This window comes from Carassius carassius, chromosome 1 (genome assembly GCF_963082965.1).
Source record: "Carassius carassius chromosome 1, fCarCar2.1, whole genome shotgun sequence".
Classification (NCBI taxonomy): Eukaryota; Metazoa; Chordata; class Actinopteri; order Cypriniformes; family Cyprinidae; genus Carassius; species Carassius carassius.
This window is the reverse complement of record NC_081755.1, coordinates 51035087-51063067: the sequence shown is the minus strand read 5'-3', so window position 1 is coordinate 51063067 and position 27981 is coordinate 51035087. Positions and strand designations below refer to the sequence as shown.

At 39.4% G+C, this 27981-nt stretch overlaps 2 protein-coding genes across 2 annotated transcripts in view; both read right to left on the bottom strand.

Moving 5' to 3' along the window:
- Window positions 1-200: 200 nt before the first annotated feature.
- On the bottom strand, window positions 201-26878 carry LOC132092237 (gastrula zinc finger protein XlCGF52.1-like). Its single transcript, XM_059498429.1, has 2 exons — window positions 26656-26878; window positions 201-2020 (listed from the first exon to the last, which is right to left on the bottom strand). The coding sequence occupies exons 1-2, from the start codon at window positions 26822-26824 to the stop codon at window positions 963-965; spliced, it is 1227 nt and encodes a 408-aa protein (XP_059354412.1). The 5' UTR covers window positions 26825-26878; the 3' UTR covers window positions 201-962.
- The window catches only part of LOC132161485 (zinc finger protein 664-like), a 77925-nt gene continuing 50144 nt past the window's right edge, over window positions 201-27981 (bottom strand). Inside the window, exon 3 of the mRNA XM_059571615.1 lies at window positions 201-579. The gene's annotated coding sequence lies outside the window, so the exon portion shown is untranslated. The remainder of the gene's footprint in view (window positions 580-27981) is intronic.

The following is a 27981-nucleotide window of genomic DNA, read 5'->3' as shown; positions in this document are numbered from 1 at the left end:
CATTAGATGTTTTTGATTAAACCACTAAAATAGAAAGCACAGAATTTGGGCCCTAATAATTTAATTTAAATCAGAAAATTTAGAACCGAAAAAAAAAAGGATATTGGATCTTAACTTGGGAACAATTCAAATGGATTTCATAGGACCCTACAGATGAAAATGTCATGCATCTGAAGCTGTATTTTAATAATAAGCAACAGTGTGTAATATATGTTTATTGTTTTAAATGGTACTCACTCATTTCTGTGAAGGACTCATGCAGTTACTTTCCACACAAGCACACTTCATGTTTGCTTGAAATAATCCTCAAGCATCTAAATGTATAATTTCCTTCAGTTCAGTTTAAATTTGTAATTAAAATAAATAAAATAAATTTATTTTAAAGTTTATAATTTTATCAACCTTGGATTGTGTAGACAATTGTTTAGTGTATAGGGCCCAATTCCTGTATTTTGCTTGGGGCCCCCAAATCACTAAACCCGCCCCTGCTAATCATATCACTTTCACTGTACAGAAACAGAGCAGAGAACATTTACATTATCAAAGAACATTTTCACTGACACTCATCTATTCTCTTTGCTCTTCTGCAGCATGAACACAAACATGTAGTCCTCCATTGTTGTTGTTGTTTGTGTTACATGACGTAGTGGTGTCTGACTAGGGTCGAGACGTGGGGTGATGACATCATTGTTTCACAAAATATACGGATTGGCTGTACACATGAAAATGCAAAGGTGTCATTTTCAGATTTATCCACTCTGGGACCCGGTTTCAAGAAATAGGGATTTCACTCTCCCAAAACACCAGATTTGTCTGGACAAAACACATATACCACAGGAAAAATGTACATATACAGCTAAACGTGTCTCCATTTGTACGGGGCCTTACTGTGATTGTTTTATATGACTGTGTATAACAAATGAATGAATTAAATGCTTCCCACGTACAGTGCAGTGATACGGTTACTCTCCAGTGTGAATCCTCTCGTGTTTTTTCAGATTTGATGAATCACTGAATCTCTTGTCACATTGTGAACACTTATAAGGTTTCTCTCCAGTGTGGATCCTCTCATGTGTTTTCAGACTTGATGACTGACTGAATCTCTTGTCACAGTGTGAACACTTATATGGTTTCTCACCAGTGTGGATCCTCTCATGTTTTTTCAGAGTTGATGAATCACTGAATCTCTTGTCACAGTGTGAACACTTATAAGAATTCTCGCCAGTGTGGATCCTCTCATGTGTTTTCAGATTTGATGACTGACTAAATCTCTTGTCACAGTCTGAACACTTGTAAGGTTTCTCTCCAGTGTGGATCCTCTCATGTTTTTTCAGATGTGATAATTCACTAAATCTCTTGTCACAGTGTGAACACTTATTAGGTTTCCCTCCGGTGTGGATCCTCTCATGTGTTTTCAGAGTTGATGACTGACTGAATCTCTTGTCACAGTGTGCACACTTGTAAGGTTTCTCTCCAGTGTGGATCCTCTGGTGCTGTTTTAAACTGCTCACTGAACTAAAAGTCTTTTCACACTCTAAGCACATGTACTCTCTCACACCAGTATGTATTTTCTTATGTACTTTCAAACTTTGTGGATGCAAAAACCTTTTACCACACAAATGACATGGATGTGGCTTCTCCTCTGCATGAACTTTTAAGTGTTTCTTCAGAAGTGAAGCCCATAAAAACATTTTACCGCATTTATCACATGCGTGCTGCTTCTCTCCAGTGTGGATGTTCATGTGTATCTTCAGGTTTGCGGATTGTTTGAAACGCTTCCTGCACTGATCACAAGAGAATGGTTTCTCTCCAGTATGAATTCTCATGTGATGCTCAAAACCTGTTTTGTGTGTGAATCTCTTTCCACACTGAGTGCAGGTGAAAGATTTCTTGACTCTTTTTTTCTTTAAATCTTTCTGTTTGGTTTGAGTGCAACTCATTGGTTTTCCTCCAGTTTTGACACGATTTTTCTCCTCAACTTCATTTGATTCTTCATTCTCCTCTTTTTCTTCAATTAATTCTGAAATAAAAGTAAAAATTATTTTTGGTAACTTGTTAAAAAAAAGTAAACATAAAAGTGACCCCATTCAATGTTTAACATCTGTAAATACACAGTTAATTTTCTTTGCTTCAGATTGAAAGGGGACAACTCGATAAAATAACATAAAATGAACATGATGTTATTTTTTCAATGCCCTCTACACATTTTGAAGCATCGTTGTTGTTTGGAGTCAATTTGACCCCAGGGTCTTTGTTCAGTTCAGTTCAGTTTAATTTATTTATATAGCACATATAAAACCACCATGGTTGATCAAAGTGCTTAATGTCCAGAAAATAAAAATAAAAAAGTTACACACAAATTAGACAAATACAGTAAAAACATCACAATGTCTCATCTCAGCTTGAAATAAAAGCCAATACAGGTGTGTCTTAAGTAATGACTTAAAAATTCCAACAGTCTGAGCAGTTCTTATGTTTACAGGTAAACTATTGCACAAATTAGGTGCCACCACTTAAAAAGCTAGGTTAGCCGTTATTTTTCAACCTAGTTGTATGTATGTTGCATGTAAAAGCTCTGATAAATACACAGGCGCCAACCCATTTAAAATCTTAAAAACAAACAATAAAATCTTGAAATCAATCCAGAAGAGGACAGGAAGCCAGTGTAGTGAAGATAGGACAGGGGTAATGTGCTCATACTCTTTAGACCCAGTTAAAATCCGAGCTGCTGAATTTTGGACTAACTGTAAGCACTGAAGAGATGACTTGTCCAGACCATTTAAAGAGTTACAGTAGTCTAGTCTAGATGTTATATAACCCCTTTCAGTCAACGGACACGGACACAAGGCATTCTCGTTTACGGGCATTTATTGGTCAATCCTTAATGTCATCAAACATGCCGTGAGAACTAAATAAAACAAAAATCACAGTTACAGAAATAAGACTATTCTCAAAGAGAATAGCACATTAAATAAATAAACAACACAACGTTAGATAGGCTACTAATAAACCGTCACACAGTTATGCTTTACATTGATAATTACACATTGAAATAACTATGCATACCTCATTGACCGCGTTAACTCCAGGGAGTGAAAAAACAGGTAATAAAGGCAACTTCTCTTCCATGCGTCTCTCGATAACTTACAAATGTAATAACATTATACCAAAAACTTAACGAGCCGCAGATAGCTCGGCTTGCGCTACATTCTCCAATGCTGGTGTGACATCAATAAAGGTCTGAACCAACCAAACCTCAGAACAATAGTTCCGCTATATAAGCCTACATAAACAAGTCAGTTTGTACACATATTTCAAAGTAAAAGAAATTCAGATAAATATAAATATATTATGATATATTTAAGCATGGTTACTTATTAAATTAAAACTATTCTTTTGTGGAACTTAAATTATGCAACTGTCTCTGCTGGCAGCTACACTCCCGCCAAATCACTGGTGATTTCTTATTAACCTAATAAACATAATATTCCAAATTAAAATTATGAGACTTGAGTTTAAGTGATGTAGAAACAACCAAGACTGCATTAATCAGCTTCAAACAGGGTTACTGTCTTATGAATAGGCCATTCTAGGTAAGTCTGCTTTGTGAGCCGCTTTCCTTGATCATCCAGTGCTGATTCACTGATCAGCAATCGCAGCTTTCTCACATGTCCATCTTCACCAGGATACACTTCAGTGACCTTGGCGAGTTTCCACTCATTTCTTGGTGCATTGTCATCTTGCACGATCACGAAGATTTAACATGTACTCTTTTTTTCCACCTAGATCAAAACTCATTGGCTGAACTTTACGCCATCTTTTGCGAAGATAAAGGTCTTCTTTCACGAAGTCTCCAGGTGGTGGCAAGACTATGGAAGACTTCATTGTCAAAATGTGATTGGGCGTAAGAGGCTGTGGCTCAGCTGGATCACTCAGCAAATGTGCTGTTAAAGTTCGACTGTTTATAATTGTCATTACTTCGTAAATGTAAGTTCTCAAAGATGAACTGTCAAGTCTTTGGGATGCCTGATCTAAAATGGATGTCAACACACTTCGTATTGTCCTGATCTGCCTTTCCCAGGCTCCACCCATGTGGCTAGCAGACGGAGGGTTCATGACAAACTCACAGCCCAATTGCTTGAGGCATTCTTGATCCATCTATTTAAACGCTTCCAGGAACTCGCGTCTGGCGCCAACAAAGTTGGGGCCCTGGTCAGAACGAAGTTGTCGAACATTACCACGCAGAGCAATGAGAGCACGAAGAGCATTGATAAAAACATCGGTCGTCATATCATCAAGCACTTCTATGTCCACAGCACGAGAACACAGACAAGTGAATAGCAGGCCATAACTCTTCACTTCCTTTCTTCCATCTTTAACGTAGAATGGTTCGAAACAATCCATCCCACAATATGTAAAGGGGGGCGTTGTCTCCATATGTTCACGAGGTAAGTCTGCCATTCTTTTGTTCCTCGGTGCACCTTCTGAACTTTCTACACTTGACACACTTGTAGATGTAGGACGACACCGCATGACTGCATCCAAGTATCCAGATCCCGTTAGCCCTTAGCTCATTCATTGTAATGCCACGTCCTTGCTGTTGTACACGCTGATGGTAGTGTGCAACCAGTAACTTTGTTATATGACTGGTCTTTGGTAAGACTGTCGGATGCCTAATGTGAGGGTGCAAAGCAGCATGCTCTAATCGACCTCCCACCCTGAGGATGCCTTGTCCATCCACAAAAGGAATTAGCCTTTGCAGGTTGCCTTTGGTTATTTCATCCTTGCACTGAAGACTTTGAATCTCCACAGAGAAATTCTTTCTCTGGACGATGCTTATGATGGTAAGTTCTGAATCTTTTCTCTCTTCCAGGCTGCTGGCTTTGTTGGTTCTTGATGTCAACCCTTTGAACTCTTTGACACATCGCTTAAGTCTAGCGATGGCTATGACCAACCTAGTCCAGCTGGAGAACTTCTCTAAGCGTTTAAGCAGTGAATCTTCCGTTGTCAGTGTCTTAAGCACAAAGACACGAACTTCTGGGTCTTCAACTGCAATGTCTCCCACCTTACTATCTCCACTGGGAAGCTCTTCACATGAAAGAAAATCTGGGACGTTAACCCAGTTAGAAGCAATGAGCTCTTTTGCTTTAAGGCCCCTTGACGCATGGTCAGCTGGATTTTCTTCCGAGGACAGGTATCTCCATTGACTTGGATTGGTACTGTCCTTGATGCGCTGAATGCGGTTTGCCACAAAAACATGGAACCTTCTTGCATCATTGTTGACGTATCCAAGGAACGACCTTGGAGTCAGTCCAGAAGAATTCCTGGACCTCTGCTATATCCAACTCCTTTCTGAGCAGATCACTTGTACGCACAGCAACAACAGCTGCTGAAAGCTCAAGTCTTGGAACGGTTGTGACTTTCGTAGGAGCCACTCTAGCTTTGCCCATCACCAGAGCACAGTGAGTTTGTCCTGATGTCCCGATCACTCTCAGATAGCTGCACTCTCCATATCCTGTGATGCTAGCATCAGAGAAGTGATGGAGCTCATATTTCCGGTCTTCTGGAAAACCTGCTGGAAGGTAACATCCGTCTATCTTGAGATCACCTAGATTATGTAGGTCCAAGAGCCAGGATTTCCATTGTGGTCGAAGATCATCTGACAGTGGTTCATCCCATCCGACTTTCTCCCGGCACATTTGCTGAAGCATCTGCTTGCCAACTAGAACGAACGGTGCTACAAAACCAAGAGGGTCATAGACAGACGAAAAAGTCAATGTCAATGTCAATGTCACCTTTATTTATATAGCGCTTTAAACAAAATACATTGCGTCAAAGCAACTGAACAACATTCATTAGGAAAACAGTGTCAATAATGCAAAAATGATAGTTAAAGGCAGTTCATCATTGGATTCAGTTATGTCATCTCTGTTCAGTTAAATAGTGTCTGTGCATTTATTTGCAATCAAGTCAACGATATCGCTGTAGATGAAGTGTCCCCAACTAAGCAAGCCAGAGGTGACAGCGGCAAGGAACCGAAACTCCATCGGTGACAGAATGGAGAAAAAAACCTTGGGAGAAACCAGGCTCAGTTGGGGGGCCAGTTCTCCTCTGACCAGACGAAACCAGTAGTTCAATTCCAGACTGCAGCAAAGTCAGATTGTGCAGAAGAATCATCTGTTTCCTGTGGTCTTGTCCTGGTGCTCCTCTGAGACAAGGTCTTTACAGGGGATCTGTATCTGGGGCTCTAGTTGTCCTGGTCTCCGCTGTCTTTCAGGGATGTAGAGGTCCTTTCTAGGTGCTGATCCACCATCTGGTCTGGATACGTACTGGATCCGGGTGACTGCAGTGACCCTCTGATCTGGACACAGACTGGATCTGGTGGCCACGGTGACCTCGGAACAAGAGAGAAACAGACTAATATTAGCGTAGATGCCATTCTTCTAATGATGTAGCAAGTACATAGGTTGTTATGGGAAGTGTTTCCGGTTCCGGTTTACCTAATTAATGCAGCCTAAAAATCCTTTAACGGATTTGGATAATAAAAGCATATTAGTATGTTATGTGTATGCCAGGTTAAAGAGATGGGTCTTTAATCTAGATTTAAACTGCAAGAGTGTGTCTGCCTCCCGAACAATGTTAGGTAGGTTATTCCAGAGTTTGGGCGCCAAATAGGAAAAGGATCTGCCGCCCGCAGTTGATTTTGATATTCTAGGTATTATCAAATTGCCTGAGTTTTGAGAACGTAGCGGACGTAGAGGATTATAATGTAAAAGGAGCTCATTCAAATACTGAGGTGCTAAACCATTCAGGGCTTTATAAGTAATAAGCAATATTTTAAAATCTATGCGATGCTTGATAGGGAGCCAGTGCAGTGTTGACAGGACTGGGCTAATATGGTCATACTTCCTGGTTCTAGTAAGAACTCTTGCTGCTGCATTTTGGACTAGCTGTAGTTTGTTTACTAAGCATGCAGAACAACCACCCAATAAAGCATTACAATAATCTAACCTTGAGGTCATAAATGCATGGATTAACATTTCTGCATTTGACATTGAGAGCATAGGCCGTAATTTAGATATATTTTTGAGATGGAAAAATGCAGTTTTACAAATGCTAGAAACGTGGCTTTCTAAGGAAAGATTGCGATCAAGTAGCACACCTAGGTTCCTAACTGATGATTAAGAATTGACAGAGCAACCATCAAGTCTTAGACAGTGTTCCAGGTTATTACAAGCAGAGTTTTTAGGTCCTATAATTAACACCTCTGTTTTTTCAGAATTTAGCAGTAAGAAATTACTCGTCATCCAGTTTTTTATATCGACTATGCAATCCATTAGTTTTTCAAATTGGTGTGTTTCACCGGGCTGCGAAGAAATATAGAGCTGAGTATCATCAGCATAACAGTGAAAGCTAACACCATGTTTCCTGATGATATCTCCCAAGGGTAACATATAAAGCGTGAAGAGTAGCGGCCCTAGTACTGAGCCTTGAGGTACTCCATACTGCACTTGTGATCGATAGGATACATCTTCATTCACTGCTACGAACTGATGGCGGTCATATAAGTACGATTTAAACCATGCTAATGCACTTCCACTGATGCCAACAAAGTATTCAAGTCTATGCAAAAGAATGTTGTGGTCAATTGTGTCAAACGCAGCACTAAGATCCAATAAAACTAATAGAGAGATACACCCACGATCAGATGATAAGAGCAGATCATTTGTAACTCTAAGAAGAGCAGTCTCAGTACTATGATACGGTCTAAATCCTGACTGGAAATCCTCACATATACCATTTTTCTCTAAGAAGGAATATAATTGTGTGGATACCACCTTTTCTAGTATCTTGGACAGAAAAGGGAGATTCGAGATTGGTCTATAATTAACTAGTTCTTTGGGGTCAAGTTGTGGTTTTTTGATGAGAGGCTTAATAACAGCCAGTTTGAAGGTTTTGGGGACATGTCCTAATGACAATGAGGAATTAATAATAGTCAGAAGAGGATCTATGACTTCTGGAAGCACCTCTTTCAGGAGCTTAGATGGTATAGGGTCTAACATACATGTTGTTGGTTTAGATGATTTAACAAGTTTATACAATTCTTCCTCTCCTATGGTAGAGAATGAGTGGAACTGTTCCTCATGGGGTCTATAGTGCACTGTCTGATGTGATACTGTAGCTGACGGCTGAATGGTTGCAATTTTATCTCTAATAGTATCGATTTTAGAAGTAAAGTAGTTCATAAAGTCATTACTGCTGTGGTGTTGGGAAATGTCAACACTTGTTGAGGCTTTATTTTTCGTTAATTTAGCCACTGTATTGAATAAATACCTGGGGTTATGTTTGTTTTCTTCTAAAAGAGAAGAAAAGTAATCGGATCTAGCAGTTTTTAATGCTTTTCTGTAGGATATGTTACTTTCCCGCCAAGCAATACGAAATACCTCTAGTTTTGTTTTCCTCCAGCTGCGCTCCATTTTTCGGGCTGCTCTCTTTAGGGTGCGAGTATGCTCATTATACCATGGTGTCAAACTGTTTTCCTTAACCTTCCTTAAGCGTAAAGGAGCAACTTTATTTAAAGTGCTAGAAAAGAGAGAGTCCATAGTTTCTGTTACATCATCAAGTTGTTCTGAGGTTTTGGATATGCTAAGGAATTTGGATACATCAGGAAGATAACTTAAAAAGCAGTCTTTTGTGTTAGAAGTGATGGTTCTTCCATACTTGTAACAAGAAGTAGAATTTACAATTTTGGCTATATGAATTTTGCAAAGAACTAAATAATGATCTGAGATATCATCACTTGGCTGAATAATTTCAACACCATCAACATCAATTCCATGTGACAGTATTAAATCTAGAGTATGATTTCGACAATGAGTAGGTCCTGAAACGTGTTGTCTAACACCAATAGAGTTCAGAATGTCTATAAATGCTGATCCCAATGCATCGTTTTCATTATCAACATGGATATTAAAATCACCAACTATTAAAACTTTATCTGCAGCCAGAACTAACTCGGATGTAAAATCACCAAACTCTTTAATAAAGTCTGTATGGTGCCCTGGTGGCCTGTATACAGTAGCCAGTACAAACATAACAGGGGATTTATCATTAACATTTGTTTCTTTGGATAATGTTATATGAAGTACCATTACTTCAAACGAGTTATACTTGTAGCCTGCCCTCTGAGAAATCCTGAAAACGTTGTTATAAATTGAAGCAACACCTCCACCTTTGCCTTTTAGACGTGGCTCATGTTTATAACAGTAATCTTGGGGGGTGGACTCATTTAAAATAATGTAATCATCAGGTTTTAGCCAGGTTTCTGTCAAACAGAGTACATCTATATTATGATCAGTGATCATATTATTTACAAAAAGTGTTTTCGTAGAAAGGGATCTGATATTCAATAAGCCAAGCTTTATCATTTGTTTATCCATATTGCTTCTGTTTTTTATTTGTTGAACCTCAATTAAATTGTTAATCTTAACTTGGTTTGGACGTTTTTTGTATTTTCTAGTTCGGGGAACAGACACAGTCTCTATAGTGTGATATCTAGGTGAAAGAGTCTCTATGTGCTGAGAATTAACTGACCTCTGTGACGGGAGGCAGCTAGCAGACGGTCGGTTTAGCCAGTCTGTCTGCTTCCTGACCTGGGCCCCAGTTAGTCAAGTATAAACACTAAGACTATTTGCCATATTTCTAGAGAGAAGAGTGGCGCCACCCCAGGAGGGATGAAGACCATCTCTTTTAAACAGGTCAGGTCTGCCCCAAAAGCTCGTCCAATTGTCTATGAAACCTATGTTATTCTGTGGGCACCACTTAGACATCCAGCCATTGAGTGATGACAATCTGCTATGCATCTCATCACCACGGTAAGCAGGGAGGGGACCAGAGCATATTACAGTGTCTGACATCGTGCTTGCAAGTTCACACACCTCTTTAATGTTATTTTTAGTGATCTCCGACTGGCGAAGTCGAACATCATTAGCGCCGGCATGAATAACAATCTTACTGTATTTACGTTTAGCATTAGCCAGCACTTTTAAATTTGCCAATAACACTCCTCTTCTAGAGAACGGTTGTTCACTCACCACTATTCTGAATCTGAACTGATCTGAGGTGATGCACCAGTTAACCCCTAGGGCTCTCTCCATTTGGTATTCTCCCAAGGCTAGGTCTTGATGTATTGCTGTTTGAGCACTCTTCTTCAGGGATTGTTTGTAGCACCTCCTGGCTGTTAGAAACAAATTTGTGGATGCGTAGCTTGCCATTGCTGCAAAGCTGTCTTGCTTCACTGACTAGCTGTTTCGCTTCTTCTTCTGTTGACACAATGGTCAGCCCATCATGAAATTGATGAAACATGCGCTCTATGTCGCACATTATTGCTATTGGACCCTTGCGGAAACGACAGAGAACACCTACAATGAATTGGTCAGCTCTGGCCCCGTAAGCAGATAATCGTTCAATGACACGCCTTGAAACTTTGCTGAGCAGTCAAACACAACGCGTATCTTGCCTGGTTTTTGTGGGTGATACACCCCGTGATGAGGGATGTACCAAACAGGGCTCTTGTTGATTTATTCTTCAGGAACTTTCTCAGCATCTCCACGCGTCATTGTTTCGTTCATGAAGATTAAGTAGTCCTTGTGGTACTGTTTGTCTTTCTCAAATCTCCTCCTCAAACACTTAAGGCGATGAACAGCACATTTCCTGTTGTCTGGCAGACTCGGCCTGTCTTCTTTAAATGGCAAAGGCGTTTCACAGTGACCATCAGGCTTGATCTTGATTCTTTCCTCCATTATATAAATGAAGCGAAGATCTTCTTGTGAGAAGTGAGCATTCTCCACACTTCTTTCATTAAAGTCTGACTCCAATATCTTCATAACATTTGGCGGAGTGACTAACTCCTTGACTTAATTTCATTTCATTTCATTTCATTTATTATACAGGAAAGGTTAAAAGTAACAGTTAAGTCACCATCAAACGGGCCTGGCTCAGTTTAAGCAACTGGTTTACAGCAGGTTCCTGTTCTGCAGCAACATAAAACAACGAACAAGCTCAGTACATTTATACAAGACTTAGACATAGACTGAACAGAGTACCGACCAATATAACAATAAAATACATGAAGACAAATCTATAAACAAATTAGTGTGTGCAAGTATGACTATCCCGAAGAAATAGTTTATATGTTTTTTTAAAAAGTATGATAGAAGATAATGTTCGAATGTGATAGGGAATGTCATTACAAATTTTGGTGTAAGTATAGAAAAAGGATCTCTTACCAAAATGATTTTTGTAAGACGGAACTGGGATAAGTTCCTGAGAAACTGACCTAGTGAGACGTTGTGGTCTCATCTTGTGTGTCGGAAGAAGCTCTGTGAGTGCTGGTGAAGTGCTGTTTAGAATCTGAGAGTAAAATGTAATGGCATGACAGTTTACATAGTTCTGGAAAGTCAAAGCTTTTGTATGTGTTAGGGCATTGCAATGATGAGACCACCTTGGGAGGTTACTATGAATCTTGAGTGCTCTGTAGTATAGTCGTGCTATCGGTTCGGTGATTTCTTTTGTAGTGAGAGACCATATTGGCAAACAATAAGACATTGTTGAGAACACAATGGCATGTAGGTAAGTTTTAGAGATTGAGGAAGAGAGATACGACCTTATCTTATTATAAACATAGAGTTTCTGATTCAGCTTTTTTGTTAATTTGGAAATATGCTCTTGGTATGTGAGATGCGAGATGTGAGACTTGTGTTCGACATATGTGTAATGAATTAAAAACCCTGTAATCATTGGGAAGAAGGAGGCGGGAACCGGCGGACAATCAAACAACATTTTCATAATACAAAAACACAAAACAGCGCACCAGCCCCTCACGGACGACTGGTGCGCTCAAATAAAAATCAAAACACAACTAAACGCCCAGGCCTGGTCCTCTCTCGTCCTTCACTGTCATCGCTCCAGTTTTATATCCTTCCATCTCCTACGTGGGACTCGAGACCGGCAGTGGGTCGCAGGTGTCACTGATTTCCCAATCATTGCCGGCCTCCCTCCTTGTTCCCACGTCCCTCGGCCCCGCCCCACTTGCCACATACCCCCATTGCCCCTCGCAGGCCGGGGGGGACCCTCGAGACTGCGCTCTACCCCCCCCTCTCCCTCCGGGGGGGACCGCTCACGGGGACCTGCGGGAACCTGGGGGTAGGACAGACGAGGCGAGAGAAAAGGAGATGGAAGGAGGAGCGACAGAGACGAGAGAGAGAAAAAAAAAAATTCCGGTTCCCAGACGCACTGCTGCTCGGCCCTTCACCGGCTGGGCGATTTCGTCCGCGGTGCCTGGCGGTGGCACTGGACGGCCCTCGGCGGACGGCACGACACTTCTCCGCCGCCCGGTGGACGGCGACGGCTCCTCCGGTTTTGGGCAGCCGGCAGGAGTCCCCCGTTCCCTGCTCCGCTCCGTTCAGGCGGACGGCAGCAGGCTCCGGCTCTCTGGCGAACGGCGCCGACTCCTCCGCTCCCTCGCGGACGGCAGCCGCCCCTCCAGATAAATGCACAGACACTATTTAACTGAACAGAGATGACATAACTGAATCCAATGATGAACTGCCTTTAACTATCATTTTTGCATTATTGACACTGTTTTCCTAATGAATGTTGTTCAGTTGCTAAAAACGCGTGGAAAGCGCTAGGTGTACCGCTTTCTCCTTCTTTCCAAAGCGCTCGGGCAGAAGTGCCCCTGAGGCATCTGCCTATGCTAAGCAACCATGACGTGCTCTCTCCTTGAAGACGCGGAAATTTCAGCAAAGGATAAATGGATTTGCAGCTCAAAAAATCGCTTGCAGTAGCTCTGCTACTAAATTTATTTCAAAATGGAAATCCATATACAACTATGATCAGCTGTTCCTTTCATCTTGACTGAGCTTTTAACGTTGTTACGGGAAAGGATGAAGCTGATTGATTAGTTCTTGTCACATGACCCGTGGTGCGCTTACAGCATTCTGTGGCTCATTACTGCCACACTTTGGTCACCGCAGATTTGAAATATACACGAAATGAGCCGCTTACGGCAAATAAAAGTTATTTAGCAACGAATCAATGACTAAATTAGTTGACAACTATTTTAATAATCGATTTTAATCGATTAAATCGATTCGTTTTTTTCAGCTCTAGTTTATTGCTCTTAAAATTACAAAATAAAAGACTGACTAAGAATGCATTACTTTGCACTTGTATAGAGATAGCATTCAATAAAACCTTGAAGCCTTGAAAACACATAGCTTACTGAAACAAGCTTACTGAACACAAATGTTTTAACTCGATGCGGTGCGGTGTTGGAAATAACGAACTTGAGCGTGCAAAAGACGCGATATGTGAACGTCCCCTTAAACAGTTCAGTAGTGCAGAGTTTACAGGTTACTCTTCTTTTTTGAAGGCTCAAAGTAAAGTACTCCCACATCACGCTGAATGCTGCAGAGACGCTGTTCGGGAAGCACGTGACATAAAACGAGGCCAGCTATTGGCTATTCGCTACTTCTCCTGCTGTACTGGCTGAGTAAAACCTCCGGTGGCTCATTACTGCCACACTTTGGTCACCGCAGATTTGAAATATGCAGAGGTGGGTAGTAACGAGTTACATTTACTTCGTTACATTTACTTGAGTAATTTTTTGGGGTAACGAATACTTTTCGGAGTATATTTAAAGATGGGTACTTTATACTCTTACTTGAGTAAATTTTTGGGGAAAAATCTGTACTTTTACTTCGTTACTGTGGGCGACGCTCCTCTCGTTACTTTATCTTAATGCAATAAATGTTATAATGCTTCAGTTTATTCCAAACGCGCCGTCTACTTTTCTCTGGGCAATGAGCGATGCCCATTCGCGAATGATTCATTCTTTTGAGTCAATTCTGTTCAAAGGCTTGATCAAACCAATTGGCAAAAGAGTGAATTGGTTCATGAATCAGTTTGAATGAGTCGTTCAGTTCCCTGCCGCACGCGCTGAGCGTCTGAAGTGGTTCACTCGGAGTTGTAACGTTTAAGAACAGAAAGAGCGTTGAAAACGTGACTGGAACTGCACTGAATTGAAATCTGCAAAGGTTATTATTTGCTAGCGATGGAGATCTTTATTAGATGAACACCGCGTGTGCTGTCTACTGTTTAACAGGTAATAACTTGGGCTACATTCGATTACAGTACACGATACCACTGTGACATTAGTTTGTTGTATGTGTGTGGCTTATAACAGAGGGGAGTCAAGTTGAATGCAGCTTCCAAAAGACAAAAAATAGCCGATTAAGATTTTATTAATTTTAATACAATCACACTGGTGCAAGTACGTTCAGCGAGTCATATTATCAGCTGCTAAATTCAGATCTGTGATTGCTTGCTGGTGCTTAGCCAGAGATAGATGCGTTTATACAGCGCTGCGCATTATAACAAATCACACATGATCTTTTTGAGCTTATTAAAGCATTGGCCAATCAGAGGCGTTCAGATGAGTCATCGCTAAAATGCCGGTGCTTCCTTCACTCGCTCACTGACTGAATACCTCTTTCTGGCGAATTCTCTCGCAGGAACAACAAAGTGCAGATGTGTGTACGAATCTTTAATTAAGATATTGATTTAACAGTGTTAACAGTTTCAGTGATTTTAATGGGAGTTTCTGAGAGTGATTGAAATCTAGACTGTCAGTGAAAATGATCTTTAATAATGTAAATGTTATTTGCTCTCTTTCTGAACAATGAAAGATTAGTAGCACTATTTATATCACATTAACTTTCAATGTTAAATTCACATTTAATATAAAGTCAGTCGTATTAAAAATATGTTATGGCATGACACCTATATCTGTTACTTAAGTAAACAGACAGGGTTTTATAATAAATTACATAAATTGGAGTAAAGGCTGATGAAATATATACATTTATACAAGCACACATACATTACATACATTTTATCTATATATCTAAATAAAAATAGGCTCAGTATATATGACCCAAAGTAACTAGTAACTAACTACTTGAGTAGATTTTTTATCCGATACTCTTTTACTCTTACTCAAGTAACTATTCAAGACTAGTACTTTTACTTGAGTAAATATTTCTAGAAGTACTTTTACTTTTACTTGAGTACAGTTTTTGGGTACTCTACCCACCTCTGGAAATATGCACGAAATGAGCCGCTTACAGCAAATAAAAGTTATTTAGCAACGAATCGATGACTAAATTAGTTGACAACTATTTTAATAATCGATTTTAATCGATTAAATCAATTCGTTGTTTCAGCTCTAGTTTATTGCTCTTAAAATTACAAAATAAAAGACTGACTAAGAATGCATTACTTTGCACTTGAATAGAGATAGCATTCAATAAAACCTTGAAGCCTTGAAAACACATAGCTTACTGAAACAAGCTTACTGAACACATAGGGCCCAGCTTACTGAAAAAAGTTCTTCTTTCAGATGAAAATAACAAGAACTTGATGTCTAGCATTCAATAAAAAAGTTCACCCAAAATACTTGTTCAGAGCAATTGAAAGAATACAGTAACCAATGTAAACTTCAGGGCTTTAAGCTAATACAGAGAGTGCTTTTCCAAAAAATAAAAATTAACAGTGGGAGCCAGCAGCCGGTCATGTAGAAAAAAAAATCTCAGAATGCTCCACGTGAAACTTTGGCGTTCCGCCCTTTTTCTATCGTGTCTAATGATTTTGGTTAATATGCACGAGGGAGAGAGAGAGAGAACAAGACAGCGCTCATGTAGTTTGAAGACTGTGAGTGCGCGAGCGCGCGTGAAACTTGGGTGTTTTGCCCTTTTTCTATCGTATTTAATGATTTTGGTTAATATGCACGAGGGAGAGAGAGAGAGAGAGAGAGAGAGAGCAAGACAGCGCTCGTGTAGTTTGAAGACTGTGAGTGCGCGAGTGCGCGTGAAACTTGGGTGTTTTGCCCTTTTTCTATCGTATTTAATGATTTTGGTTAATATGCACGAGGGAGAGAGAGAGAGAGAGAGAGAGAGCAAGACAGCGCTCGTGTAGTTTGAAGACTGAGTGCACGAGCGCGCGTGAAACTTGAGTGTTTCGCCCTTGTTCTATCGTGTTTAATGATTTTGATTAATATGCATGAGGGAGAGAGAGCAAGAAGCGCTCATGTTGTTTGAAGACTGTGAGTGCGCGCGCACAGCTGGGCCTCTCTCTCGTACGTGCCCTGTCAGGCGCAGCACAGTCATTCTATCCTACATCACTCACCGATCAAATAAGGCTTTGACAGCCGCCAAAAAAAAAGATCAATGCAGAAAAACCCCTGGATTGGTTATATAACATTGGACAGAATGTTGATCCGGCCATCGCGTATATTCAGCGCACATAAGGTAAACGTTTTTTTAGAGAAATAAAAACAGGTCGACGAATCGATGCGCATATTTTGCGTCGACGTCATCCCAGCCCTAGTATTGACCAAAGATACAATGCTTGGCCCAATAGTGTCAAAGACATCTTTAGCCAAGCGTGCAGGAATACTGTCAAGGGGGCAGTTTGCAGGAGGCAGCTGTTTAACTATGTCAGAAAGATAGGAGAATGTAACCGGCTCAAACTGCTGAAAGACAGCTGGGCAAAAGGAAGAATCAGGGGAGTCAATGATAACCACGATGGGTGGAAAACTGAGACCTGCAATTTTGTCCACAAAATATTTCTGAAAGTTTGCACATAATATTAAAGATGGCACAATATAATCTGAATCACATGGGTTAACAAGAGAGTTAAATACATTTGAGCGGTATAAAACAAGTAACAATTTTTTTTTACTAGGGCCGTGATGTTGGAAGAATTTTACCACTCCAGTGGTAATGCCACCATCACAGCCCTAAGAAAAATTATATATATATATATATAATGTATAAATTAGGGGTGTAACGGTACGTGTATTCGTACCGGACCGTTTCGGTACAGGGCTTTCAGTATGGTGCACATGTGTACCGAATGCAATATTTTGTGTGTGGAACATATACATTTTCATGTTTCCACATGAACATATTAAGTGGCGGAAGTCTCCACGTTCAGCGCAAATCCCGCCCTGCAGCTGATTTTACAGTTTTCATTGGTCATGTCAATATGTCAATCACTGTACAGATTGCCCTACACCAACACTGATCTCTAAACCTACCCATCGTCACTGTAACCTAAACCAATGAAATCGACTGCAGGGCGGGATGTTCGCTGAAGTGGTTTGAAAAAAAAAAAAAAAAAAAAAAATCACACACCGCGGCTTTACAACAACATACACACGGCATGCTTTAGCCCAGCCTCTCGCTAGCTAGCGTCATGGCCAATGCAGACAAGCCCATAGACCGTATGGACAAGCCGGAGCTTGAAGAGCCACCCATATCATTAAGGTCGCCTGTTTGTAAACACTTCGGTTTCCCAGTAAAATACGTCAACGGACAAAGACTGTTCGATAAGACGAAAGCAGTGTGCCGACATTGCTCAATAATGATCGGGTATGTTTCTGGCAACACTTCAAACTTGTTAACGCACCTGAAAAGGCATTACGCGAGTATGAACATCACTGCAACTAGAAAAAAAACGACCGTGATTCAAACACAGCTCCCGTCGGCATTTAAACAGACCTTTGCTGTTAATTCCGATCGGGCCAATGCAATAACAAAAGCATTTGGTGTTTTTATAGAAGCTGATCTACGACCATACTCTGTTGTTGAGAACAGTGGTTTCAAGCACATGATGAAGGTGACTGAGCCCAGGTATGAAATTCCTTCTCGTCCACATTTCAGCCAAAAAGTTATACCCGCCCTTTATGAACAAGCTAAAACTGCTGTTGTCCATGAGCTGTCTAAGGCATCTGCTGTAGCACTCACAACCGATGGATGGACATCTAGAGCTACCGAGAGCTACTTAACAGTGACTGCCCATCACATTATTTCAGAGTGGAACATGTTAAGCCATGTTTTGCAAACCTGCCCCATTTATGAACAACACACAAGCACAAATCTGGCAGAGGGACAGTGTTGGAGTGGAAGCTGGAGAGGCCAGGAACTACAATTCCTGTCACAACAGACAATGCTAGGAATATTGTCGATGCAGTCAGTGAAGCTGGACTGGGCCCTCAAATTGGGTGTTTTGCACACACAATTAATTTAGCATCACAGAAAGCAACAGGTCTCAACCAGGTGTCCAGAGTGCTAGGTAGAGTCAGAAGGGTTGTGTCTTTTTTTCACCGTAGCCCAACAGCTGCACATATTTTACAGAGCAAACAGGAAATGCTTAATATACCAAAACACACCCTTATTCATGATGTCACCACCCGCTGGAACTCCAGTTATGATATGCTTGAGAGGTTCATTGAACAGCAAGCAGCTATATACTCTGTACTGACAGAAAAGGCTCTCAAGAAGAATAAAGAAATAAGCACGTTGTCTGACCAGGATCTGAAAATAGCAGAGGATGTACTTGAGGTTCTTAAACCACTAAAAACCATCACAACACTGATGAGCACTGAATCCACACCTTCAGTATCAATGATCCTCCCCCTCCAAACCACAGTCCTCAACTCTATGGCACCCAATGAAGAAGACAGTCCAACTGTGAGAGAAATCAAGGCTGCCATCACAGAAAACCTGAAGAACAGATACTCTGCTTGTCATGACTTCCTCCACAAATGCACAGTTCTAGATCCGAGGTTCAAGGCCCTTCCTCATGTGGATGATGCCTATCGTGACAGAATCTACAACAACCTCATCACAGAGATTGCAACCATGGTAGAAGAGGTAATGTGTTAATTTGTGTGTAAATTATCTTTATTGTATAAATTGAAATAGTTGCTGCTTTGAAACAATCTGCATTGTTAAAAAAGCATATATATAAATAAAGATGACAGTGCCAGTAGTAGTTAATTAAAGTTTTGTCATTTTATTTTGCAGAGTGAGGAGGCCACAGCAGATATCATCCCCAGTGACAGGACACCCAGAGGCTTCATCTCCTCCTGTCAAGGAGGGCTGTCAACGAATATTCTAAATTCGAATATGTATTCGAATAGTTTAAAAAAAACGAATTTCAAAGGTGAAAATTAATATTCAAATAAAAAAAAAAATGTGGAAAAAACGCCCGCGGTAGTAGAGGCGTGGTTGTCTGCTTTGCGCCTGAGGGTTCAGGGACAGGTCACAGGAGTCGCACTGTCTGGCACAGCATCACTGCTGAAAGTTGACGCGTCTTCATGGAACACTTAACGTTACTTCGCATCTCCCGCCACAATCTCTTTGTCTGCAACACGACATGAGGCCATAACGGATAAAATAATTTCGTTCATTTGTAAAAACATGAGACCGATCAGTATCGCGGATGCGGCAGGCGTCGGGAAGTTCTGTCAAGCAATGGATCCGAGGTTTGATTATTTATCGTTTCATGTCAAGGAAAAGTTCCATGTTTACCACAGCACCGCTGATTTCCTTGTTTTTGTGTAGGTAATACATTGTCATATATGTTAAAACTTAAATAGACTACCTATACAAGTAGTTATGTCTCTTTGTATTATTTTGTCCTATTATTGACGTAATGCGCGTCATTGACAACATGCGCTACCAGATGTTCGAATAGTTCGAATATTCGTGTGTTTTTTTGAGGGAATATTCGAACGTCATTTTTGAGCAATTTTGACAGCCTACTGTCAAGAAGTCAGCCATGGCTGAACTGTTTGGTGAACTCTTCAAGACTCAGGTGGGAAACAAGCCTACTTTGCAGCTGGTGAAGGAAGAGGTTAGCTTTTACAAGGCTGTGGACTGCATTTCACTGGATTCAAACCCACTTGAATGTTGGAAGAACAATGAACCCACATATCCTCATATTGCCAAGTTAGCAAAGCACTACCTTGCTGTACCTGCTACCTCAGTCCCTAGCGAGAGGGTATTTTCTACAGCTGGAGACATTGTAACTGCCAGCAGATCTGCCTTTTCCGTAGACAATGTGGACAAGTAAATTTTTTTGACAAAATACATGAAAGTTGAATGAATCTGAGCAGGCCTTCAGCTTGGAGCTGTTCATGCTGTACTTTAGACTGTGGAAAAGTTCTTAAAAATCTGAGAAGTTCTAAAAACTTAATCTGTTAATGCTGCACTTTACACTTTGCAAAAGTTATATATATTTGTAAAATATGAGCAGGCCTACAAGCTGGGATTGGTAATGCTGCACTGTAATCGTAGTTATTTATATTTTTCATTATATTTATTATGTGATATTTGGTTTGAGACAGAGTATTTTATTTAGTGGAGAACTTTGCAGCAGTATTTTATTTCTTATTCTTTTTTTATTTTATATATATTTTATTTAAAAGTGTTTAAAAGTGTAAACAAATTGTAAAAAAAAGGTTTTTTGTAATAAACAACCTGCAGTTTAATGTTTGCATTTCTTTCCCTTACTGTACTGAAAATGAACCGAACCGTGACATTAAAACCGAGGTACGTACCGAACCGTGATTTTTGCGTACCGTTACACCCCTAATATATATATATATATATATATATATATATATATATATATATATATATATATATATATATATATATATATATATATATATATATATATATATATATATATGTGTGTATTTTTATATATATATATATATATATATATATAAATTCAGTAAATATATAAATTAAATATATATATAGATTCAGATTATATATCTAAGACTTTTTCTATTTTCTTTCACAAAAGCCTTATCTAATACATTGTTCAAAAACTGTCTAAATCTGTGTTAATTAGCACTTCTCCTTTACTGAGATAATCCATCCACCTCACAGGTGTGGCATATCAAGATGCTGATTAGACAGCATGATTATTACACGGGTGTGCCTCAGGCTGGCCACAATAAAAGGCCACTCTAATACCACGTTTCCACCACAGGAACTAGGGACTTCGGGCTAGTACTCGGTCCACCGGCGGAACCAGGATCTAAAAGTTCCAGGTAAAAAATGCCCCTCAGAAAGTCCCTGCGGGTTAGGTAGTACTTTTTCAAGTTCTGGAAAGTTCTGGATGCATCAAAGAGCATGATTGCTGTGGTTATGTAGGCTGAGTTTGTAGTGTTGGTTCTACCATAAAAGCGGTGTGCTTTAGTTCACGTGTGGTATTGAAACCTAGACCTGCTCCAGCTTGTAACCTGGGGGCCTGCCCTCCTATGGCTTATCCATGTCAAATTATGTATTTACGTGTTATTTATTGACAACCAAAAGCGACTAAATTTTAATTAAAGATAAAATAAAGATTGTAACTTTCTACTTTGCTAAACCAAGCCTGTGCGTGTGTTCCTTTTGTAACATAGAGTCCCCTTGCCTTACCAGTCTTGTCCAAGCGGTGGCTTAGTTAGCATTGCCATAGCTCTACGGGGGGGCTACATATACACCCATTAAAATGTATCGAAATATTATATCGCTTGCTTCTTTTTTTTTTCATTTTACCATATAGATAAGTTGAATACAGACCAAAGAGTCCCTGTTAGATTAACCCAAAACAAATTATATGTTATGTTTAACCACTAAAGAGACATCAGAGTCAGCTGCAAATATCAGAAGAACTAGCCGAGGTGAGAATGCTCTCAGCGAATAAATGTGCACTGAGCTCCCGCTGATCGTGTGGAGCTGACAGTCTCCGAAATCAGCGAAACCCATTTTTAAATGGGTGCTGTCTTTATAAATAAACCGCAGATGTCAGGGCCCCAAAACACTCCAAAACACCAGATAAGTAAAACTCTGTAACCCTACTGTAGGTATGTGACGAATTGACCTATATACGCACGAGCGCTTTGTTCCCGCTGCTGTGTTCCCAGCAGGTAAGCAGCGCCAGACACGTCGGTGACTTAGGAAATCTGTCTTATCTTTGCTTTGTGAATACCTCTAAAGCCCATATACTAGTGATGTAAATTACTTCATCATGTTGATTCTCACGTTCGAATTTCCAAGATGGCTGCCATAAGAAGTAAGTTATAAGCGAAGCAACATTTCTCTTGTGTTTGGCATCAAAATCCGCTATGAAGGTGATTATTTTTTTGTTTCAAACCCAATACTTTTGATAGAATATACATTTAACTTGAATTAGGTGAAGTTTGGGATTGATTGTAACATCCGCATGTGTTTTTTTTACGATCCGCAAGTGACGTTATTGTCAAAAGCAGAATTGGCCATTCAATCATACTGGCGTCCAAAACTTCTGCCAGTTTTCATCAATCCCTGCAGTATTTTTCAAAGTAATCATACAGAACAAAGGTTTAGAATCTCTAGATTACATTATTGGCATAATTTTGTCAAACATATAAATAAATACCATGGATGGTTATAGATTCGTTTAGGAAAAACTGTGCTTCTGGCTGCCTGCTAGGTCACGTGACCCATTTCTGGCAAGCTGATTGGCCGAATCTGACAAACATTTCAGCCCATGTGTGCTGTATTATTCTGCACAGAGTTGGTAAAATTGAATTATTTTCACAATTACTGAAATGTCTTTTTTTTTGTTTCAAAAGTAAATAAAAGCAGCAAAAACAACCAAATGTCTGAAGTACTTGTAGGCTTACAGGTATATATTATATACAAGTGTATATTACTATTTGAAATATAATATAAATATCATATTATACTTAAAAATAAATAAATATAATAATATACTTTTGATATAACATGATATCATATTTTCAAAAGGCTGATTATTTTTAAAAATGTTCTCAATTGTATTCATCTGTTCTCAGATTGTAATATCCGAGAATGTACAGTCGTGGCCAAAAGTTTTTAGAATTAAAAAAAATATTGGAAATTGGAAAAGTTGCTGCTTAAGTTTTTATAATAGCAATTTGCATATACTCCAGAATGTTATGAAGAGTGATCAGATGAATTGTATAGTCCTTCTTTAGCATGAAAATTAACTTAATCCCAAAAAAACCTTTCCACTGCATTTCTTTGCTGTCATTAAAGGACCTGCTGAGATCATTTCAGTAATCGTCTTGTTAACTCAGGTGAGAATGTTGACGAGCACAAGGCTGGAGATCATTATGTCAGGCTGATTGGGTTAGAATGGCAGACTTGACATGTTAAAAGGAGGGTGATGCTTGAAATCATTGTTCTTCCATTGTTAACCATGGTGACCTGCAAAGAAATGCGTGCAGCCATCATTGCGTTGCATAAAAATGGCTTCACAGGCGAGGATATTGTGGCTACTAAGATTGCACCTACATCAACAATTTATAGGATCATCAAGAACTTCAAGGAAAGAGGTTCAATTCTTGTAAAGAAGGCTTCAGGGTGTCCAAGAAAGTCCAGCAAGCGCCAGGATCGTCTCCTTAAGAGGATTCAGCTGCGGGATCGGAGTGCCACCAGTGCAGAGCTTGCTCAGGAATGGCAGCAGGCAGGTGTGAGCGCATCTGCACGCACAGTGACGCCAAGACTTTTGGAAGATGGCCTGGTGTCAAAAAGGGCAGCAAAGAAGCCACTTCTCGCCAAAAAAAAACATCAGGGACAGATTGATCTGGGGCAAAGTCATATTCTCCGATGAAGCCCCTTTCCGATTGTTTGGGGCATCTGGAAAAAGGCTTGTCCGGAGAAGAAAAGGTGAGCGCTACCATCAGTCCTGTGTCATGCCAACAGTAAAGCATCCTGACACCATTCATGTGTGGGGTTGCTTCTCATCCAAGGGAGTGGGCTCACTCACAATTCTGCCCAAAAACACAGCCATGAATAAAGAATGGTATCAAAACACCCTCCAACAGCAACTTCTTCCAACAATCCAACAACAGTTTGGTGAAGAACAATGCATTTTCCAGCACGATGGAGCACCATGCCATAAGGCAAAAGTGATAACTAAGTGGCTCGGGGACCAGAATGTTGAAATTTTGGGTCCATGGCCTGGAAACTCCCCAGATCTTAATCCCATTGAGAACTTGTGGTCAATCCTCAAGAGGCAGGTGGACAAACAAAAACCCACTAATTCTGACAAACTCCAAGAAGTGATTATGAAAGAATGGGTTGCTATCAGTCAGGATTTGGCCCAGAAGTTGATTGAGAGCATGCGCAGTCGAATTGCAGAGGTCCTGAAAAAGAAGGGCCAACACTGCAAATACTGACTCTTTGCATAAATGTCATGTAATTGTCGATAAAAGCCTTTGAAACGCATGAAGTGCTTGTAATTATATTTCAGTACATCACAGAAACAACTGAAACAAAGATCTAAAAGCAGTTTAGCAGCAAACTTTTTGAAAACTAATATTTATGTAATTCTCAAAACTTTTGGCCACGACTGTACTTTTGATATAATATGATATCATATTTTTAAAAGGCTGATTTTAAAAAATGTTTTCAATTGTATTCATCTGATCTCAGATTGTAATGTCCGAGAATGTACTTGTAGGCCTCATTTTTGTGTGTTGTGAGAATGAATTTCTTTGGCCTACTGATGTTTATTCTTAAACAAAATTCAACATACATACATTTATTAATTTCTAAATGATAAATAACAATCAATTAATATTACTTTTGAGAAATAAATAATTGTCTATTTTGTAGATATTTTAACTAATGGGTGGACCTTCTTGATGAAACTATGCCAGTGGTGGGAAAATAACTTGACTTCCATATCATCCAAGGTGAGTCGTTTTTCATGTTAACTGAAATAAATAGAACTATGGAGTAGTAGTCTTAATATTAGAGCCCGACCGATATGGATTTTTTGGGGCCGATGTCGATATTAACTCGAAAAGAGCCGATTTATAAGCCGATATTTTGATTTTAAAAATAATCTGGATATTAGACCCATTTCCTATAAACCGCACTTACACAACATTCAATAGCAAAATATCTGCCTGTTCTATGTATGTGGGCTGTATAAACCATTTTCCAGAAGGGATTATGTTAAAAAAAGCCTTAGATTACAGTCTCAATGAATAAACAATTGCACAAAAGTATATATTTTTTTAATTATCAAAAAACAGTCTGGTTTTAAACATTTAACACTTTTACTTTCTTCCAGTTGAAGCTGGTTTTAACAGTCTGTGTGTGTACTGTAAATAAATTATAATACTAAAGTTAAAGTATTTGCCCACACTTTGCTGCTACAGCATTCACCTTTTTCAGCCATCTGTAGGCAGAAAGAGAGACAGAAAGAATAAGCATGTGTATTAATGATATCACCATGTATCCTTATTAATGTCTTCATTAGAATTATAATAATAATAAACAGGGATCTCCTACATAGGCAAAAATGAGAAATATATATATATTTTTTTTTTCAAGCAATAGGTATTACCTATTACCTACTTATATTTAACAATATTATTACAACATTTTCCTGTTATGTCTGTAAAGTTGCTTTGAAACAATATGTAAAAAAGCGCTTGTTCAGCTCACATGTCCCCTCTGGTTTAATCATTTCTGACGCACCTACTGTAGTTACTGTAACTACACTATTTGCTCTCACAGACACGTTCACAACGGACCCGTATATCTCCTCTTCTCTTAGTGCAGTCTGAATCAAAACATCGTCATGCGCTGGCGAACGTAAAGTTAGCCTACTGTTACCGGAAGATTACGGAATCAATTCGAAGTTGAATGGTTAACGTTAGTGTCATGAACACACCGCTGTCAATTTTAAGAAGAACCACCTTCAAACAAGTTAATAGCAAGCATTTAAGGGGCCTACTAAAAAAGGAAGCTATATTAGCGTTAGAGTAACGTAACAGTTGTTTTTTTTTCGAGGCACGCTGTACATAACTTCTAGTCATTGACTACACGCGGCCCCCTGCCACAGTTACGTGGTCAATATCTGCAGATATATTTAGAATAAGTTAAACGCTAACGTTATAGTTTGACCTCTTAATAATGTTCGCGCTCTTCCACTGATAAACAAGGTATTAGCTTTGTTGCTAATCTAATATAGCAATGCATTAGCGGCTGTAAGTGATGTTACAGAATATTTAGAAGTGATAATGATAGGACCGTTAGCTAGAACTACCACACTGTTTTTATATACAGTGTATGAACTAAATCTACAATCATTTCACATGACGAACGACAGACTCACCGTCAAAAGAGTGCACCTCCTGTGGCTGATCGCTTTCTTCTGTAGTGGATTTCTGGTGCTGTTGTCAACTGGGGAGTTGCAGAGCTCCCTCTGGTGGGCAAACTATGCAACACTCATAACAGGCGGGCTCTACTTAATATGTATATATTTATTTAAATTATAATGAAAAAGTGGAGTAGGATTGATGCTCTCGGTTTCATTAATAAGTGGTTAATTAGAAATAATATTTTTTTTATATATAACTTTTAAAAAGAGGTTAGCTTAATCTTGTTGGGCATGTTATTACCTACACTGTGGGGTATGAATTATGCAAATAGACCAAGAAATGAGTAAGTTACGATATTTTGAGTTTTATTGTTTTAATTAGGTACAAAAATGACCCCTAATTTCCAAATTTAAAAATTCCATAACTTTCTTAATTATCCGATTTTAATCATTTAAAAAACATTTTAAATGTATTTTTATCTTTCATATGGTTATGATTATATATACATTTTCTAGTATTGATTTTTTTTTTTTTTGTCACATACCTACCTAATGTAACATAACCACAAACAAACATTAAGGATGAATGAAAAAATAAATTCCAACCTCCTTGTTCCTCGTGTTTTATTCTCCAGGTTTCTGGTTCCTCGTGTTTTATTCTCCAGGTTTCTGGTTCCTCGTGTTTTATTCTCCAGGTTTCTGGTTCCTCGTGTTTTATTCTCCCGGTTTCTGGTTCACTCGTGTTCTCTTCACTCTCTTCTTTAATAAACTCCATCTTCACAGCAGCAGATCTCAGTTCAGATGATACTTCTCCAGATATTCCTGCTTGATTCAAAACTTAGTCACGATCGTGAGGATGAGAACAGTTATTTACTGACCTGATTCCAAAACTGTATTTTTCTCTTAAAAGAAACACGTCTAACTGTTTGTATTAAGGCAGCATACTGGCATAACAACAACAGAGAGCGCGGTATAAACGGATAACTTCTTCTTCTGAGGTTTAATGGTGTTTTTCAAACAAACGAATGTGTTTAGCGCCACCCGCTGGACTGGAGAGTGAAGCGACGCGGCAAAAACAGGACTTCGCCAGTTCGTCGTCATTTGGGGCGAACACCAACGGAAGTGAGGATCCCTGTGCCCTACTCCCTTCGAAGAGCCCTTTAAGTGAGTTATTTGAAGGGTGTAGTGCATTACTGTCTGCACGTCCGAGTAGCATAAATAAATGAATATTTACTTGTCTAATTGTCTTATTTTAAAATTTCCTTCCGTCAGTTTGGTGTTTAATACAAATAAATGTATATAAATAAACACAGTATATTTCCCGCTGCTAATCCTTTGATTTAAGTTGTTTTGTGTTTGATGAGAAATAAAACCAAAAGCTGAAGATGTTTTCTGAAGATGAAGATGTGGTGTATTTATCAGTGTCTTTGCTAATATATATCACTATAAACTGAGGTGACAGACAGTGATTAACCTCATTCTTTTGTTTCTATATAGATAGACATTTGCATAGATGGGCGAAAATAATCACCTAATTTTGTAAATGAAGTCAATTATATTCGCATTAAGCACAGAGTTTTCACTTGTCTATAACTTAAATTAATAGCTTACATTTACAAACTGAGCCTGCAAATAAACTAAAATGAGTTTTGCCTGTATGTGATGACAAGAGGTAAATCCAGCCCTGCTTTTAAAAAGACAGAAGTGATTTCAGTACTTTTTAAAGGAGTCTATGTTTTTTTAACAAAGTCTTGATTTTGTTTTGGGGGTGAACTAGAACATGATCCCAGTCAGCAAATTTCCTTTGGCAAAGATGTGGGCCAGATAAACAGCTGAGCTGTGGCCCAGATTAGTTTGTGTTTGCCAGCCCAGATATGGCCCACATCTCCTTTGCCAGAACTGAACCAAAGGAGTGCCATAACTCCACCAAGC

Coding starts and splice junctions, on each gene's coding strand:
- LOC132092237 (XM_059498429.1), bottom strand. CDS start 26,824: ATGGAGTTTATTAAAGAAGAGAGTGAAGAGAACACGAGTGAACCAGAA. Junction 2,021..26,655: donor AAAACACGAGGAACAAGGAG/GTTGGAATTTAT, acceptor CTTTTATTTCAG/AATTAATTGAAGAAAAAGAG.